Source organism: Chrysochloris asiatica, unplaced genomic scaffold (assembly GCF_000296735.1).
Source record: "Chrysochloris asiatica unplaced genomic scaffold, ChrAsi1.0 scaffold00132, whole genome shotgun sequence".
NCBI lineage: Eukaryota > Metazoa > Chordata > Mammalia > Afrosoricida > Chrysochloridae > Chrysochloris > Chrysochloris asiatica.
The window spans coordinates 7,846,967-7,863,544 of NW_006408650.1; the positions used below are offsets into that span (position 1 = coordinate 7,846,967).

Below are 16,578 nucleotides of genomic sequence, written 5' to 3' on the forward strand. Positions count from 1 at the left end.
CAGAGTTTCCAACAGCTGATTTTTTGGAAGTAGATCATCAGGCCTTTCTTCTGAGACGCCTCTGGGTGGACTTGAACCTTCAACCTTTCGGTTATCAGTTGTTTACACAGCCAGGAATTCTCCAGTGAGGTAGGTCCAGGCAGGAAACCGTAGCTCAGAGAGATTAAGCAACTGGTTCAAGATGAAACAGCAAGGAAGTGGCAGATCTGAGACTTGAACTCAGGTCTGTTCGATGCAAATCCGTGCCCCTAAGCACCAGCCTAGCACTTCACTGTGGTTTGACTTTTCTAGCCAAGTAGAAAGGAGGGTGGTGAGCACTCCAGCCCGTCTTCTCTGGGATGCCCTGAGGATGTTCCGCTAACCTCTCTTTCTCTTTGTCTGTCTGTGTTGGTCTGTCTCCCTCTCTTTTCCCTTCTCTCTCTTCCATCCTCTGGGTGGGTGTCCTCTGACTTGGGCCTTTGTCTCCTGTCTGTCTGTCTGCCTCTGTCTCCTTCCTGTCTTGATTTCTCTGAAGGACCCTCCAGTGGACATGGGAGGGACCCTGGGGCCAGCTCTGCTGCTCACCTCCATCCTGGGTGCCTGGACGGGGCCAGGCCTGGGGCAGGGCCAGCAGGCTGTGACAATAGCTGTGGTGTTTGGCAGCTCCGGGCCATTCCAGGCCCAGGCCCGTGCCCGCCTCACCCCCCAGAGCTTCCTGGACCTGCCCCTGGAGATCCAGCCCCTCACCGTAGGGGTCAACAACACCAACCCCAGCAGCCTCCTCACCCAGATCTGTGCGCTCCTGGGTGCCACCCACGTCCATGGCATTGTCTTTGAGGACAACGTGGGCACCGAGGCTGTGGCCCAGATCCTTGACTTCATCTCGTCCCAGACCCAAGTGCCCATCCTCAGCATCAGTGGAGGCTCTGCTGTGGTCCTCACTCCCAAGGTGCTTGCCATACTATGTCCCCTTTGTCTCTTGGGCCCAGAGCACACTGGGGCTGGGTGTGGGTTGAGGTGGAGCCTGCATTCTGGGACACAGGGTGGGGCAGGGAGAGACTGGGGTCCTGGGAAGCTGGCATTGGGTGGGATGGTGAGAAGGTTGAGGGTATAACATGAATGAGGAAAGAGAAGGCTGGGTGGTAATGCTGATTTCATCAATACAAGCCTGGGCAGCTTTCACAGTTATGGAGTGTCCATCCAGTGAGGAGGTTAGGGGGAGGTGGCAAGTCTACCTCTGGCTGTGATGGGCATGCTCCGGGCCCACTTTCTCTCTACTTCTCTACCCTTCTCTGGGTGGGCTCCCAACCAAGGGTCATAGGGCTGGGTGGGACATAGGTATGAGGCTGAGCCCTCTGGGCAATTTTGGATGGGTGGATGGTCAGAGATTTTTCAAGAAATGATGTCTTCACTGAGCCCTGGAGAAGCGGTGTACCTTCAAGTCATGAGGAGTAGGCTGAATGTGGGCCCTGAGGTGGGAAGATGCTGGGAGCTTTGGAGGAACCCAGAGAAGGTGTGGGGCTGGCCAGTGGCCAGTAGGGATTATGTGGCAGGAGAGGGATGAGAAACCCTGACCACATGGGAAGACATTTGAGTTTTACTGGAAGTGGGAAGACGAGAGAACAACCTGGTTTGCCTTAACTTTTTAAAAATTATTTTTTATTATGGACAATTTTAAACATAAAACTAGAAAAGTATAATAAAAATTCCTATGTGCCCAGCATCCACCCCTGGCTGACCCTTCTCTTCTCACCTCCCTCCACTTTCTGGTTATTGGAAGCAACACCCAGATATCTATTATTGTAACCGGAACTATCACGAACTACAGACAACAAACAACAAAAAATCCCATCCTGCATTATTGTATCCACAAAATCATAAAAAATCTCCTTAACATGATCAAATATCCAGTCCGTACTCAGATTTCCCATATTGCCTCATAAATGTCACTCATGCTGGTTTTGAAGTTTCTTTGCTTGAATCAGGAGCTGAACTAGGTCGGCACATTGAGTCATTGATAGGCCTTCCTAGTGTCTTAATCTCAAGCATCTTCCTCCTTTGTCCCCTTTCAGACTTCTCTTTTCTCTTGCAATTTGCTTGTTGAAAAAACTAGGTTGTCTTGTGACGTTTTCCCTGATTCACTTTTTTGTTGTTGTTAAAGATGAGGACATGTGGTGAAATCTTTTGGGGGTCTAGAGTGGAAGCAGGGATGCCACGGTTAGGAGGTGACAGCACTCGCCGAGGCATCAGCTTTTGTGGTGACAGAGGCGTGGAGAGGTGGGACTTTCTCACCCCTGAGGGCGCTGTGGAGGATGGCACCTTCCTTACATCTTTGGGTCTTGACTTTAGCTCTCAGGACGGTGGTTCTCAACCCTCACCGTACTTTAAAAAAAAAATGTTTGTTGTTGTTAAGTGCCATCAAGTCGGTACAGACTCATAGCGACCCTATGCACAACAGAACGAAACACTGCCTGGTCCTGGGCCAACCTCACAGTCGTTGCTACGTTTGAGCCCAGTGATGCTGCCATTGTGCCAATCCATGTCCTTTTTAAATACAGACAGATGCCCAATGCCCCACTTCTGAGATTCAGCTGGTGTGGGGTAGCGGGTGTCGAACGAGAGGGTTCAAGTGTCCCCTGAAGTTTAACTGGTTAACACTGGTTAAAACCCAGGTTGTTGGGTCCCACCCTCCGACATTCTGATTCAACAGGCCTGGGTAACAAGCTGCCAGAGGCTGCTGGCTCTCTGGCCGGCACTGGGTCCCAGTATTTGTGAAAACTCCCCAAGTGGTTCTAGCGGGCAGCAGGGCAGGAAGCACTGTCCACGATCCACGTCGTGGCTGGGGGTGTCACGCAGCGGCCTGGGGGGTCCCGGGCGCCCGGCAGCATCGCGCAAGGGCGTCTGGGATCCGAACCCGGAGTCGGGGAGGAGCGCTGGGCAGGGCCGGGCTGACCTTGACCCGCCCAGCTGAGGCCCCGCCCCGGTCCCGCCCCAGGAGCCGGGCTCCGCCTTCCTGCAGCTGGGCGTGTCCCTGGAGCAGCAGCTGCAGGTGCTCTTCAAGGTGCTGGAGGAGTACAACTGGAACGCGTTCGCAGTCATCACCAGTCTGCACCCAGGCCACGCACTCTTCCTCGAGGGCGTGCGCGCCGTCGCCGACGCCGGCCACCTGGGCTGGAGACTGCTGGACGTGCTGACGCTAGAGCTGGGCCCGGGCGGGGCGCGCACGCACACCCAGCGGATGCTGCGCCAGCTCGACGCCCCGGTGCTGGTGGCCTACTGCTCGCGTGATGAGGCCGAGGTGCTCTTCGCTGAGGCGGCACGTGCCGGCCTGGTGGGGCCTGGGCACGTGTGGCTGGTACCCAACCTAGCGCTGGGCAGCACCGACGCGCCACCCGCCGCTTTCCCCGTGGGCCTCATCAGCGTGGTCACCGAGAGCTGGCGCCTCAATCTGCGCCAAAAGGTGCGCGATGGCGTGGCTATCCTGGCTCTGGGTGCCCACAGCTACCAACGCCAGCACGGGGCCCTTCCCGCTGCGGCTGGAGACTGCCGTGGCCACCCCGGGCCCATCAGCCCTGCCAGGGAGGCCTTCTACAGGTGGGCACCTGCCCAGGACCCGGGTGGACTGGGGGACACTCGATGGCCGCTTGGATGGCAGTGAGCTTGGGTTTGCTGGCGGACATCTCCTGCTAGTTGTGTGCTTGAGATCAAGCTGCCTCACCTTTCTGGGTCTTAGTTTTTTTATATGAAAAGACAGCAGGTAGGGTGGGGAAGAGCTGAGGATCAAGGAGGCCAATAGCAGGGAAACATCAGTAATGCTGGTGGTTGCGAGGTCAGGGGCTGGACGAGGCAGGGCTGCAAGCAGGGGCCACTGTGCTTCTGTCCCCCGTTGCAGGCACCTGCTGAATGTCACCTGGGAGGGCCGAGACTTCTCCTTCAGCCCCGGTGGGTACCTGGTCCAGCCCACCATGGTTGTGATCGCTCTCAACCGGCACCGCCTCTGGGAGATGGTGAGAAGGGGGTGAGCCCAGGGGCCCTCGGTTTCCTTCATGTTGTCCCCAGCTCCCCCTGCGCCCACAGATAACGGAGAGTCCCTTCTGCTTCTCCTCCATCTCTCATTCTTCAGGACTCAGCTGAAACATCTCCTCTGGGAGGCTTTGGGGTCCCCATACGCCCTGTCCCTGCTTTACTACAGAACTTACTATTCTCATGACCCAGTGCTGCCCCTGGAGAAGTAACCCATGTTCATGCTGCCCAGACTGATGTCACACGAATAGAATATGGCCAGATCAGTGTTTGAGTAGAGATGTGGGCAAAGCACTCTGGGACCAGAAAGCAGAAGCAGGCATTAGGTCTCCTGGGCCCTGGTGACATGACAGTTAAGCATCTTGGCTGCTGAACAAAAGATTGGAGGTTCAAACCCACACAGTAGCTGAGCAAGAGAAAAATCTGGCAATCTGCTTCTGTAAAGATGACAGCCAAGAAAATTCTATGGGGCAGTTCTACCCTGTCATGTGGAGCCACTGTGGATTGGGACCAACTCCATAGCACCCAAACCACCACCAGCACCAAAGGAGGAAGCTGAGACAGGCTTCCCAGGAGAAGGGACATCTGAGCTGAGCTGTGCAGGGTTGAGTAGGAGCCCACCGAGAGTATCAGCCTGGTAAAGGCAGGAGGCATTTTTAGGGGTTGCGATGGGGTTGTGGAGACTGACAAGGAAGGGCCTGGTGTGCTCCACTCTGCGGAAGCTCACGGGGAAGTTGTGCAGTGTGGAGGTTTGGGTCTGGGGTTTAGGAAGGTGCCTTGGGTCAGCAGAAGTGTGCTGACTGGGAGGGAGTGGAGGGGGGAGAGGCTGTGTGAGGAGGAAACCTACCCCTGTCACTGGCTCCTGTGTTCTCCAGCCAGCAGGCTCCAAACCTCCCCAGGTGAGGGAGGGATAGGACTGGGGGCCTGGGCTGAGGCCAGTTGCCCTCCGCAGGTGGGACGCTGGGAACATGGTGTCCTGCACATGAAGTACCCGGTGTGGCCTCGCTACAGTGCCTCTCTGCAGCCCGTGGTGGATAGCCGGCACCTAACGGTGGCCACGCTGGAAGAGCGGCCCTTTGTCATTGTGGAGAGCCCCGACACCGGCACGGGCGGCTGTGTACCCAACACTGTGCCCTGCCGCAGACAGAGCAACCACACCTTCAGGTGCAGTGTGTGGTGGTCTGGTGTCACGTGTGGTGATCATGGGCTGTGAGTGGTGGTGTCATGTGTGATGGTTGGGTATCATGTGTGGTCATTAGGTGTCGTGTGTGGTCATCAGGTGCTGTGTGTGGCTTGTGTTTGGGGCTGGGGGAGGGTGTCCACAGCCCAGACTGATACTTGACGGGTCGTCTCTTGGTGGCTGTGGCCACAGCGGTGATGCAGCCCCCTACATCAAGCTCTGCTGTAAGGGTTTCTGCATCGACATCCTCAAGAAGCTGTCCAAGGTGGTCCAGTTCTCCTATGACCTGTACCTGGTGACCAACGGCAAGCATGGCAAGAGGGTGCGTGGCGTGTGGAACGGCATGATCGGGGAGGTAGGCCAGCCCTGAGCCCACCCCACCTGCCCACACATGACTCAGTCGCCCCTAGATGTTCCCCAGACATTTCTTCCAGGACTGGGGATCAGTGATATAGGACCCCCCGGGTCTCCCAGCTATCATCTGTGGTACCCTGGGGTGTGGTCCTAGTGGGAGACTAGCTGTCACCAGAGATGCCCTCTGGGCTGGTTAGTACTGGCTGTTGAACTCTGAGGACCCCAGGTGGGAAGAGCTGAGCTGACCTGTGGTTGCTCCAGCCGGGCGTGGTCCCATTGCTCCCCGCCACCCCAGGTGTACTACAGACGGGCGGATATGGCCATGGGTTCCCTCACCATCAACGAGGAGCGCTCGGAGATCGTGGATTTCTCTGTACCCTTCGTGGAGACGGGCATTAGCGTTATGGTGGCTCGGAGCAATGGCACCGTCTCCCCCTCAGCCTTCCTGGGTGAGGCTTAGCAGGTTGGGAGAGCTCCCAAGGAGGGGGGGATATTGTGCAGGGGTGGAGAGGAAGCATTTGGGGTGGCACAGTGGGTGAACACAGCAGTTCTGGGTGCCTGGAAGGGTGGTCGGAGGCCTGAGCAAGCTGTAGGTGAGAAGAGTAGAGAGGGAAGACTCCAAGTCTGGTCAGGTAGGGGAGAAGGGGCTGGATAAATTGTGAGACAGGAAACCCTGGGAAAACTGACTGTGTCTAGAGGGTCCTGTTGGATGAGCTGAGGGTGCAGAAGCAGGGGAGCCAGGGGAGAAGCTCTGTGGGGAGCAAGCAGGGTGCTGAGCTAACCTGAGTGGAGCCCCGGCTTCGCCTCTTCCTGCTGTGTGACCTTAGACAAGTCACTGAACCTGTTTAGGTTCATAGGGATTTCACTGCATCAAAGGGGCCAATTCTCATGGCAGTAAACCAACCAGCCCACTCATAGCCACCCTACAGGACAGGCTAGAACTGCTCCCTAAGGTTTCTGAGGCTGTAAATCTTTCTCGTCTTTCCCCTCGGAGCTGCTGGTGGGTTTGAACCACTGACCTTGCAGTATGCAACCCAACACCTAACTCACTGCCACCAGGACCTGTGGTAGTTGTTGTTAAGTGCCATCGAGTTGATTCTGACCCATAGCAACCCAGTATGGGGTTTCCAAGGAGCAGCTGGTGAGCTTGAACCACCAACCTTACAGTTGAAACAACTTTGCAGTCTGACACATTAGCCCACAGCGCCACACCACGACTTCGGGTTCCTTAGTCAAGGAGACTGAAATGGTTTGTTAGAGACGCTCTGGCTCCCTGGGCTTCACATTCCTTCTCAGTAGGATGAGGAATACAGCTTGACCAGGCAGACCCACCAAATTTTCCTCACTGGCCCAGGCAAGGAAGTTCTGAAACAGGTCCAGGCAGGAGAGTGTGGTCAGTGCGCTGGATAGAGAGGGGAGAATGAACACATAACCCTTGGGGATGTTGCTTTGTAGGATCAGGTTGCGGGGATAGGGTCCACGGAGAGTGAGAGGAGGTCAAGGGGGGCAGGAGAGAGGAGGCATGAGATCCAGGGGCTATATGGAGTGGAAGCAAAGGTTTTTAAGGTGGGGTTGCGTGGGCTGTCCAAGTTCAGAGGGAAGGGGGAGACGGGTAGGGCTGTAGACCTTTGGGAGGACCCCGCTAGCTGAGTCCACAGAATTGAGGGGCCCCTGCTTGGACTGTGAGCCCAAGCACCCTGAGCAGCCGCTCCCTCTGTGTCCAGAGCCCTACAGCCCAGCTGTGTGGGTGATGATGTTTGTCATGTGCCTGACTGTGGTAGCCATCACCGTCTTCGTGTTTGAGTATTTCAGCCCGGTCAGCTACAGCCAGAACCTCACCAGCGGGAAGAGTAAGCTCCACGGGCTTGGGGCTTGGGAGGAGTGAGCTCTGGGGCGGGGCGGGGCGTGGCAAGGATGGCAGGAATGGGTTTTAGTTCTCCCCACCCCTGCCCCCGGGACAGGGCTGAGATAGATGAGCAGAGTTCTGAGGCTTTTGGGTAGGCAAGGGGAGCCAGTTCCTGGGTGGGCCCCACTGATTTCCCCCCTTACCCTTAGAGCCTGGGGGCCCATCCTTCACCATCGGCAAGTCTGTGTGGCTGCTGTGGGCGCTGGTCTTCAACAACTCAGTGCCCATCGAGAACCCCCGAGGGACCACCAGCAAGATCATGGTCCTGGTCTGGGCCTTCTTCGCCGTTATCTTCCTCGCCAGCTACACCGCCAACCTGGCCGCCTTCATGATCCAGGAGCAGTATATCGATACTGTGTCTGGTCTCAGTGACAAGAAGGTTCTGGGGCCATGGCTGGTGGTGGTGGGGGTCACTGAGGGCAGGGGCTGATTTTGGGTGGGTAGACACAGGTCAGTCGGGGCCTGGGGAATTTGAGGAGGCTGGAGCAGGAAGAAGCTGGGGAGTCTGATGAGGAGGGGCTGGGGGTCAGGGGGAGAAATGATTTAAAGCTATTGACTGTCCCTGGTGTGCTGTCTCTCTCCCTGCCTCACTGTCGTCGGGCAGATTGTGAATCTTAGTGACCCTCTAGTACTGTTCCTCAGGGCTTTCAAGGCTGTAAATCTTTACAGAAGTCAACAGCCTTATCGGTCTCTTTTAGAGTGGTGGGTGGGTTTGAACCACTGACCTTGTGGTTAATAAGCTTCATGCTTAGCCCATTGCACAAGTGGCTCGGATAGTCTCTAGCCTATTCATTATTTTTTTCACCACAAGGTCAAAGTTTTACAGCATTGGGAAAACCAAGCCTTTTCTCTCAGCCTAGTCTACTCTGGTCCCTGACAGGTTCAGACTAGGGGCTAGGTGCTGGGGTAGGGATAGAGCATTTGGTACCAAAAGGTGTGAGGCAGGGTGTGAGTGGCTGCTGGTCCCTGCTTGCAGTTTCAGCGACCTCAAGATCAGTACCCGCCCTTCCGCTTTGGCACTGTGCCCAACGGCAGCACGGAGCGGAACATCCGCAGCAACTACCGTGACATGCACACCCACATGGTCAAGTTCAACCAGCGCTCTGTAGAAGATGCACTCACTAGCCTCAAGATGGGGTGGGTCCCCTGTCCCCCAGCCCTGCACCTGTCATCTGACTCCCCCTGTCCATGTGCCCCCAAGTGACCAGCCTCAGCCCTGTTTCTTCCCCAAGGTGGGGACATCCTGGGAGGCTGTGGGATGCCTGGGGTGGGAGAGGAGAAGAGATGGAGGAGGGTAGACCTTGAGGCAGGGTGGAGCTTGAGACAAAAAACGGATACCCACCACCTGGCCTGGAGATGGCGCTGGGTGTGACCAGGGCTTAGCCTTGACCCGAGGGGATGGTTGTCTCCATCTTTGGCCCTTAGGGAAGACTGGCTGGAGAGGGGGTTGTCCTCTGGGGAGAAAGAAGTTGGCATTTCAGAGCATATGTCGTGGCCCAGACCCCTGTCAGATCCCACCTGGCATGGCTCTTGGTCCTGAGGTCTCCGCCTGTCCCCAGGAAGCTGGATGCCTTTATCTACGATGCTGCTGTTCTCAACTACATGGCTGGTAAGGACGAGGGCTGCAAGCTGGTCACCATCGGGTCCGGCAAGGTCTTCGCCACCACTGGCTACGGCATCGCCATGCAGAAAGATTCCCACTGGAAGCGGCCCATCGACCTGGCACTCCTGCAGTTCTTGGGGGACGGTGGGTGCTACACTGCGAGGACATGGGTGGGCCCAGGGCCTCGTGGGCAGGGAGAGGTCTCTGGGGCTGAGAGCTTGGGGCCCTGGGAAGGAGGTATGGGTGGTACTGAGACAATGGGATGGAGACTGGGGAGGAGATGGGTGTCCAAGATGGGAGCAGGGACGAGAGTGAGGGACATCTGAGAGGTAAGAAGACAGGAAATTGTCCAGGCTACACAGAGAGGCTGAGAGTGCCTGAACCTCTTCCCCCAAGACTTCTCCACGGTCTTCCCCAAGGGAGCCCTTCCTTGGCCCGGTATGCACCCCTCAACATGCTTTCTACCTCAAGATGGTCTGAGGTAGTCTTGAAGACCTGACTAGTCTCTCAGAGCAGGGGACCAGGCTGGCTTGGCACTTGGGGGACTCCAGCCCAGCCTGCCCCAAATCCAGAGAGAGCTTTGTGTGTAGACGTGCGCCATCTTATTTCATAAGAGTAAAGCCTGCTTTCCATCAGTGCCACGTGGTAGGGAGAGAGAACACCAACAAGGTGTGTGTGTGTGCTGTGGTCTTCGGGGGGTCTTTCTTCGCTAGATCCTCAGCTGGTTGATCCCCAAGTGTTTGGTGGATGGATGGGTACACTGGGTAAACCTGACATGTTCAACAAGCCTGGACTGGGCAAGTGGACAGCCCCAAGGTTGGCATTGCCCACCCCTGCTCTGTCCTCTTATTGTTGTTGTAAGTGCCATCGAGTCAATTCCGACCCATAGTGACCCTGTATAGGGTTTCCAAGGAGCAACTGGTAAGCTTGAACCACCGACCTTGCAGTTCAAATGACTTTGCAGTCTGACGCATTAGCCCACAGCACCACCCCAGGACTCCTGGCTCTGCCCTCTTGGCTTCCCTTTATCCCAGTTCAGAGATCCGTGGACCATATTCCTGTGTGGTCCCACTTGAGAGACAAGGCTGGCACCTGACCCCAACCCCGAGGGTTGCTGAGCCCAACATGCTTCATCCAGGGGAGACCCAGAAGCTGGAGACAGTGTGGCTCTCGGGGATCTGCCAGAACGAGAAGAATGAGGTGATGAGCAGCAAGCTAGACATCGACAACATGGCGGGCGTCTTCTACATGCTGCTGGTGGCCATGGGGCTGGCCCTGCTGGTCTTCGCCTGGGAACACCTGGTCTATTGGAAACTGCGGCACTCAGTACCCCATACATCCCGGCTGGATTTCCTGCTGGCCTTCAGCAGGGTGGGTGTTGCCCCCACCTCACGCAGGTGATGGTGGTGGGGGCACTGGCCCAGAGCAGTCTGTTGGGTGCATTTACAGAGATGGGAAAACTCTGTTGGGAAGAGGTGGGGCCTGCCAGCAGGTGAGAATCTTTCTTAGGCCATCCAGTGGGACCTAGAGCTGGGGTTGGGAGTCAGTTCGATGGGATTCGAATTCTTATTCTGCCATTTAGCAGCTGGGTGATTGTAGGAGAATAAGTCTCTTTCTTGGGAGTTTGTAGACTCTCAGGGCATTTACCACAACGGCTTCCGAGAGAAGGCTGGTTCCCGATGGGGAGATGATGGGGTCAGCGAGGCTATCTGGAGAGCCTAGCGCGCCTCACAGCCTTGCGCCCTCTAACTTGTACCTAGGGCATCTATAGCTGCTTCAGTGGCGTGCAAAGCCTGGCCCGCCCCTCGCAGCCTCCCAGCCCGGACCTCACAGCCAGCTCAGCCCAGGCCAGCGTGCTCAAGATGCTGCAGGCGGCGCGCGACATGGTGACCACGGCGGGCGTGAGCAGCTCTCTGGACCGTGCCACGCGCACCATCGAGAACTGGGCCGGCCGCCGCGCGCCGCCGGAGCCTAGTCCTAAGACCTGGGGGCCGCCCGACGGGGGCAGCGCCGCGCTAGTGCGCCGGGGGCCACAGCCCCCGGGCTGCCCTCCGACAACCGCACCGCCCTTGCCCAACGACCCCCTGGCAACTGGCCGGCCGGCCTGGAACACCAGGTGGCCGGCGCGGACCGGACGTGGCGGGCGGTACCTCTCGGCTTCTGAGCGGCGAGCGCTGCCAGAGCGCCCCCTGTCCCCTGCGCGCTGTCCCTACAGGTCCTTCCCGCGAGCTAACCGGGCAGGACAACCCTTCCTCCCGCTCTTCCCGGAGCCTCCCGAACCGGAGGACCTGCCGCTGCTAGGGCGGGAACAATTGGCCCGACGGGAAGCCCTGCTGCGCGCCGCCTGGGCCCGCAGTCCCCGACCGCGCCACGCCTCCCTGCCCAGCTCGGTGGCCGCCGCCTTCACTCGGCCCAGCTCTCTGCCTGCCGCGTGCGTAGGGCCTACCTGCGCCTGTAGTGACGCCCGGCTGGCCTGCAGGCGCCTGGCGCATTCGCTGCGGCTGCCGTCCTACCGAGAGGCCTGCCAGAGGGACGTACTAGCAGGGATCCCCACGTGGCCTCACGGACAACACGCCTGCCTCCACGCCCATGCCCATCTACCGCTTTGCTGGGGCACTGTCTGCTCTCACCTCCCACCCTGTGCCAGTCACAGCTCCTGGCTCCCTGGGGGTTGGGGACCTCAGGGGTACAGGGGCAGGACCCTGGGACTAAGCACAGGCTACAGGGACAGTGGGGGGCTGCACGAAGTCTGCAGGATGGCCTGTGGAGCACATGGCCTCCCAGGCCCTTGCACCTGGAGGCGTTTCTCCAGTCTGGAGTCTGAAGTGTGAGGTGGACAGCAAGAGTGTCGTTCTTTCTGGACAGCTGGACTCTGCCTGGCACTGCCAGGCTTAGGGGACAGGCAAGCTGGGGCTCTTCTGGCTTCTACCAGGAATCCTGGTGCTGGGGCCCTAGTGACAATGTCTTCCTGGTCAATTCCGTGGCCACAGCAGTGTTGTGGTGCTGCTGTCCTCCCCCACCCCCACCCCGTGCAGAGCCCTCCTACTCAGCCTGGATTCCTGGGGATTAGCTGTGTCCGACCCACCAGGGTCTCCCATCCTGGTGTGAGCTGTGGGTTTGACGTGGCGCTTGGGGTTGGAACTCAGGGTGAGCAAGGCTGTCTGGATTGTTATTACAGCCAGATGGAGTTTCTTCCCATTGGAGCATGGGACATTAAACACCCTTTTACAACTCACTGGGCCCTGCTGCCTCATTCTACACTTCCTGGAGAGGGCACACTGCAGCATTGTGGGAGTATCCCTGGCGCACTGCAGCTTGGAGCAGGCAAGCACCTCCCTCTGGGTACGAGTTTGCCTCTAGAGTACCTGGGAGGGGCGTGGGCAGAAGAAGGCACTTGGTATTCAGCCCAGCACCTGCCTACCCATGGCACCGGATGTGATAAACGTGCTCAGCCTGGAGACTCTAGTGGTGATGGATGGGGTCCATCCTGTCTCCTTGAACAGAGTGGTTCCTTCCAGGGCCACCTGGGAGGCCCTGACAGCATTACTGGCTGCTGTCACAGGGACCTACTGGGCATGTTGCAATCTTCGTGGCCACCGTGACCTCTGAGGGGGGCAGGGTGAGCCAGGTGAAAGCATTCACGCATCCTTCCACCCCACCGTCTTTCTCTGCCACCGCTCATTGGCCCTAGTCCTTATTTGAGCTCTTTATTTCAATTACATCTGCAATTGTATTTAACCCCAACTACCACTCAGTGTAGGGGGTCCTGGTGTGGCGCTGTAGGTTAATGCGCCAGACTGCAAAGCAGTTTGAACTGCAATGTTGGCAGTTCAAGCTCACTAACTGCTCCTCCAAAACCCTATACAAGGTTGCTATGGGTCGTAATCAACTCCATGGCACTTAACAAAGACTCTGAAAACTGAAGCGTCCACTGCCCCATCACTCCACACACAGTGGGTGCTAACTGCTGGGGGCATGAAGCCAGAGACTTCATGAGGTGGCTTGAGGCTGGGTAGACATTAACTCTCTACCAAGGGGAATGGATGCTGGAGTGAGAATACGAGTTTGGGTAGGGCTCTTTCCCAAGACAAGCTTGGTTTCCTCTTTGGTCTGCAGACCCTGCCGCTGGGGTCACACAACTGGAAATATTAGTTTGACTTTAAGGGTGAGAACAGCTGAAATGGTTGTTAAGTGATGACGAGCCAAGAGTCAGTTCTGACTCAAGTGACCTTTTATAGGGTTTCCAAAGTGAGTTTAAACCACCAGCCTTGCAACTGCAATGAGCAATCCCGTGCTTATCCTACAGTGCCACACCAGGTAGGGTGTCGGAAGTTTCCAGTACACTGAATCCCTCTGGGGGAGTCCTAAGCCTTCCTGTTCTTGGCTGGAAGTCTGGCTCTCCCAAGGATGGTGGACCGCCATTTGTTGTTGGGTACCAGCAAGTTCATTCTGAGTCACGTGACTAGAGGGCGGCATACAACTGCTCCGTAGGGTTTTCTAGGCTGCCATCTTTTTACAAGAACAAATCACTAGGTCTTTTTAGCCATTGGTGGGTTTGAACTGCCGACCTTTTGGTTTGTGGGTAAGCACTCAACCATTGTACCACCAGGGCTCCTTGAAGCATTTGCATAGTCTCTGCGAGCTGTCTGAGATAGTGTGGTCACGGGTCCCTACAACAGGTAGAGTGTGAACTTAGGTGAGTGCTAGAGGCCAGAGCTCTGGAAAGAACATGACTGACTTGAGCCACTGGGTGTGAAAAGATTTATCTAATGTCCCCTCCCCGCCTCCCCCTTACTTCCTCTCTGCGTGGAGCTGAGGGGAGCGCCAGTGGAAGGTAGCAGCAGGTGAGGCGGGTGTTCACTGCCCAGTGATTGTTAAGAACTGCGTGCTGGAAAGATCATTAGAAGCCTACGGCTGCTGCTGACTGGCTGCTTCCAAGGAGGGACCTGACCTGCTTTTGGGCCAGCCGCTTGGCTGCCTTATCCCTTCTCTAGGAACGACTTGTAGGTGAGCAGGCTGGATGAGAAGAGATTCCTGCTGGCGGGCCCTTGTTCCTGCCTCCCTGAGGGAGTGCAGACAGTGTGGCAGAGAGGAAAGCGGAGTGCCCGGACAAATGACCAGAAGCTATAGACAAACAAGGGCCTGACTGTAGCAAAGAGCAAGTCTGATCCCCACGCCATTTTCTTTGTGGGACAGAGACACCGAGGCCTTTGCACTAATCTCAGCTGTTGAGTTTATTAACCCTGGTTCCTCCTGCTGCTGCCAGAGGTTTTTCTCAGTTTAGCTGAGCAGTGACAGGTCCACAGCATCTTTTACCAGAGAGGCGGGTGGTGGAGAGGCACGAAGTCCTCTGTGAGGGTCGCTGGACTCCAGCCTGGCCTCAGTGTAACTCTTTGGGAGGGGGCTTTGTCCTTAAGTTTCCCGTTAAGTGCGCCAAATGGGTTCCGACTCAGTGACCATGTATAGGGTTTCCAAGGAGTGGCTGGTGGGTTTGAACAGCTGACTTTGTGGTTCACAGTCCAGGGCTGATCCTATAGTACCACACCAGGTAGCCTAAATTTCCTAGGGGGAACCAAGTAGTGCCCTCCTCCCGAAGCTCTCTGGACCCTGAAGAACTTGTTCACTTCTTGTCTCTGAGCTGTAACAAGCAATCATGGTACCACCATCTGGTTTTTTAGGAGATAAGGACACCAAGCAGGTGTCTGGGGTGGATACCATGTGTCTTACATGAGTCCTGGGCCCTGGTTATAAGCACAGTTACAGCTAGAGGATGACAACATAGACATCAGGCAGCAACAGCTTTACTGGACACTTCTGTGATGATCACTGAACTAAGTGCCCAGTCAGGACATAGGTGTCCCCGTCCAATTCTACAGGGATGGAGGGACGGAGTGTGGGGGTCTGTCTCTGGCAGATCTGAGTCCATCGATACTGCTGCTGAGGCTCACGGGGGAGTGCCCAGTACCGTGCTTTGTACATACCAGGCATGTAATCACTGTTCCTTCGCCTTTTCCCAGCCTGTCACTCACCCCAATGGTCCCAGAAGGGATCAAAAAGTTCCTCTAAGTCCTGGCTCTTTGTTTAGGATGGCCCACACTCTCAGTGTGGCTGGGGCAGGGATCTAACTTGTTTCCACCATCTCAGGCCCCAGGCCCTACAATGCCAGACTCCGCTGCTCTGGGCTCGCTCCTAATGAGGTGGTGGTGGTAGTGTGTGTGTGTGTGTGTGTGGAGGGGGTGGGTAGTGTGTGTGTGTCCTCTCATGTGGACATCAGCCTCTGCCTGTTGCTGAGACTGCTCCTGGCACCCACGTGGTGAGACCAGCTGTGTGGCCCAGGGCCTGGTGAAGTGCCCACTACCCAGCTTCCACAACTCCATGATGCCTTGTGCCTGCCATCTGCTCCACCTATAAGCCTCAGGTGAGGAACAGGTCAGGAGCTACCAGCATAAGCTCTGGGGCTCAGGTAGGTCAGACAGACATGTCATGCACACAGGGAGTGAGGTGGAGTGTTGGCTCCCACCTTGGGTGTCTGCCCTTGGGTGGCCTTTTCTGTCCCCACCCATTGGCCCATGATGACTCTGGGCCCACCTGTAAAATGGAAATCAGAAGCCACCTTGCCTACCTCACCAAGGTGATAGAAAACATCTGGGGGGTTTCTGGCTGTCAGGAGTCCAGGTCTGGGGGTAGAGGATGGTGTTCCCATCTGACCTCCAGCAGGACAGCCAGCATGAGGAACCCAGCAGTGAGACATCAGGGTCCTGGCTCCCTCGGGCCTGGGGCTGCTCCCCCTGTGGTGGCAGGCAGGCCGGCCCCGGCAGGCTACAGCTGCCCAGCTCCATGGCTATGCATGGCTCCAGACTATCACATTAATCAACCTGGGCTTTATGATGCTAATACATTTGCATCCAAATTTTGGTTTGGAGCCTGGGGCGGCAGGATGATTTAATTTGCTTTGTCCTTAAGCAGGAGGGAATGTAATAGGAGAAGGGTAAGTACAGACGTTTTCATTGAATTTTCGGGTGCACCGCTGGGCAACTCTGGGCATAGTGGCCTGGTCTTGGTCTTCGTTATCTTGGTGTTGCCATCTCAGCAGCCTCCCCACCCCACTGATCTGAGGGTGAGGCCTCCTGGGCAGTAGCCACAAGGGTAGATGGGGAAGGGGCACCTCTTGTTGTGTGGATGAGCCAGGAGGACTAAAGCTGGGCTGTAACAGAACAGACGCAGACTCTGCCCAGCAATTTCAACCCAGGGTCCTGACCTCAAGGGCGTGGGCTGCTGGGGGGGGGGGATCTGCCTGCGGCCCCCCAACAGAAGCTCCTGCCTTGGCCTGGAGATTTGGTGCTGCCTTTCTGTTCTAGATGTGAAGAGAAATGGGGCAGGGGCGGCAGAAGGCAGAGTTCCCTAATGAGAGGTCTAGGCAAGGCACTGAAATCAAAATAGGGAGGCGGGGTCCCGGGGGAGCCCCCCACTGGAGAGGCAGCTCTGGGCTCCAGTTTGGAGGGACCAGGCACAGGGCGACCCCCCTCCCCCCCC

At 56.9% G+C, this 16,578-nt stretch overlaps 1 protein-coding gene across 1 annotated transcript; it reads left to right on the forward strand.

The window, feature by feature from the left end:
* Positions 1 to 496: 496 nt before the first annotated feature.
* On the forward strand, positions 497 to 11,876 carry GRIN2C (glutamate receptor, ionotropic, N-methyl D-aspartate 2C). Its single transcript, XM_006869597.1, has 12 exons — positions 497 to 928; positions 2,975 to 3,573; positions 3,872 to 3,986; positions 4,955 to 5,166; positions 5,375 to 5,537; positions 5,832 to 5,985; positions 7,261 to 7,386; positions 7,592 to 7,821; positions 8,419 to 8,579; positions 9,002 to 9,189; positions 10,184 to 10,416; positions 10,806 to 11,876. Exons 1-12 carry the CDS (start codon positions 530 to 532, stop codon positions 11,874 to 11,876), a joined length of 3,651 nt encoding a protein of 1,216 aa, XP_006869659.1. The 5' UTR covers positions 497 to 529.
* The last annotated feature ends 4,702 nt before the right edge of the window (positions 11,877 to 16,578 follow it).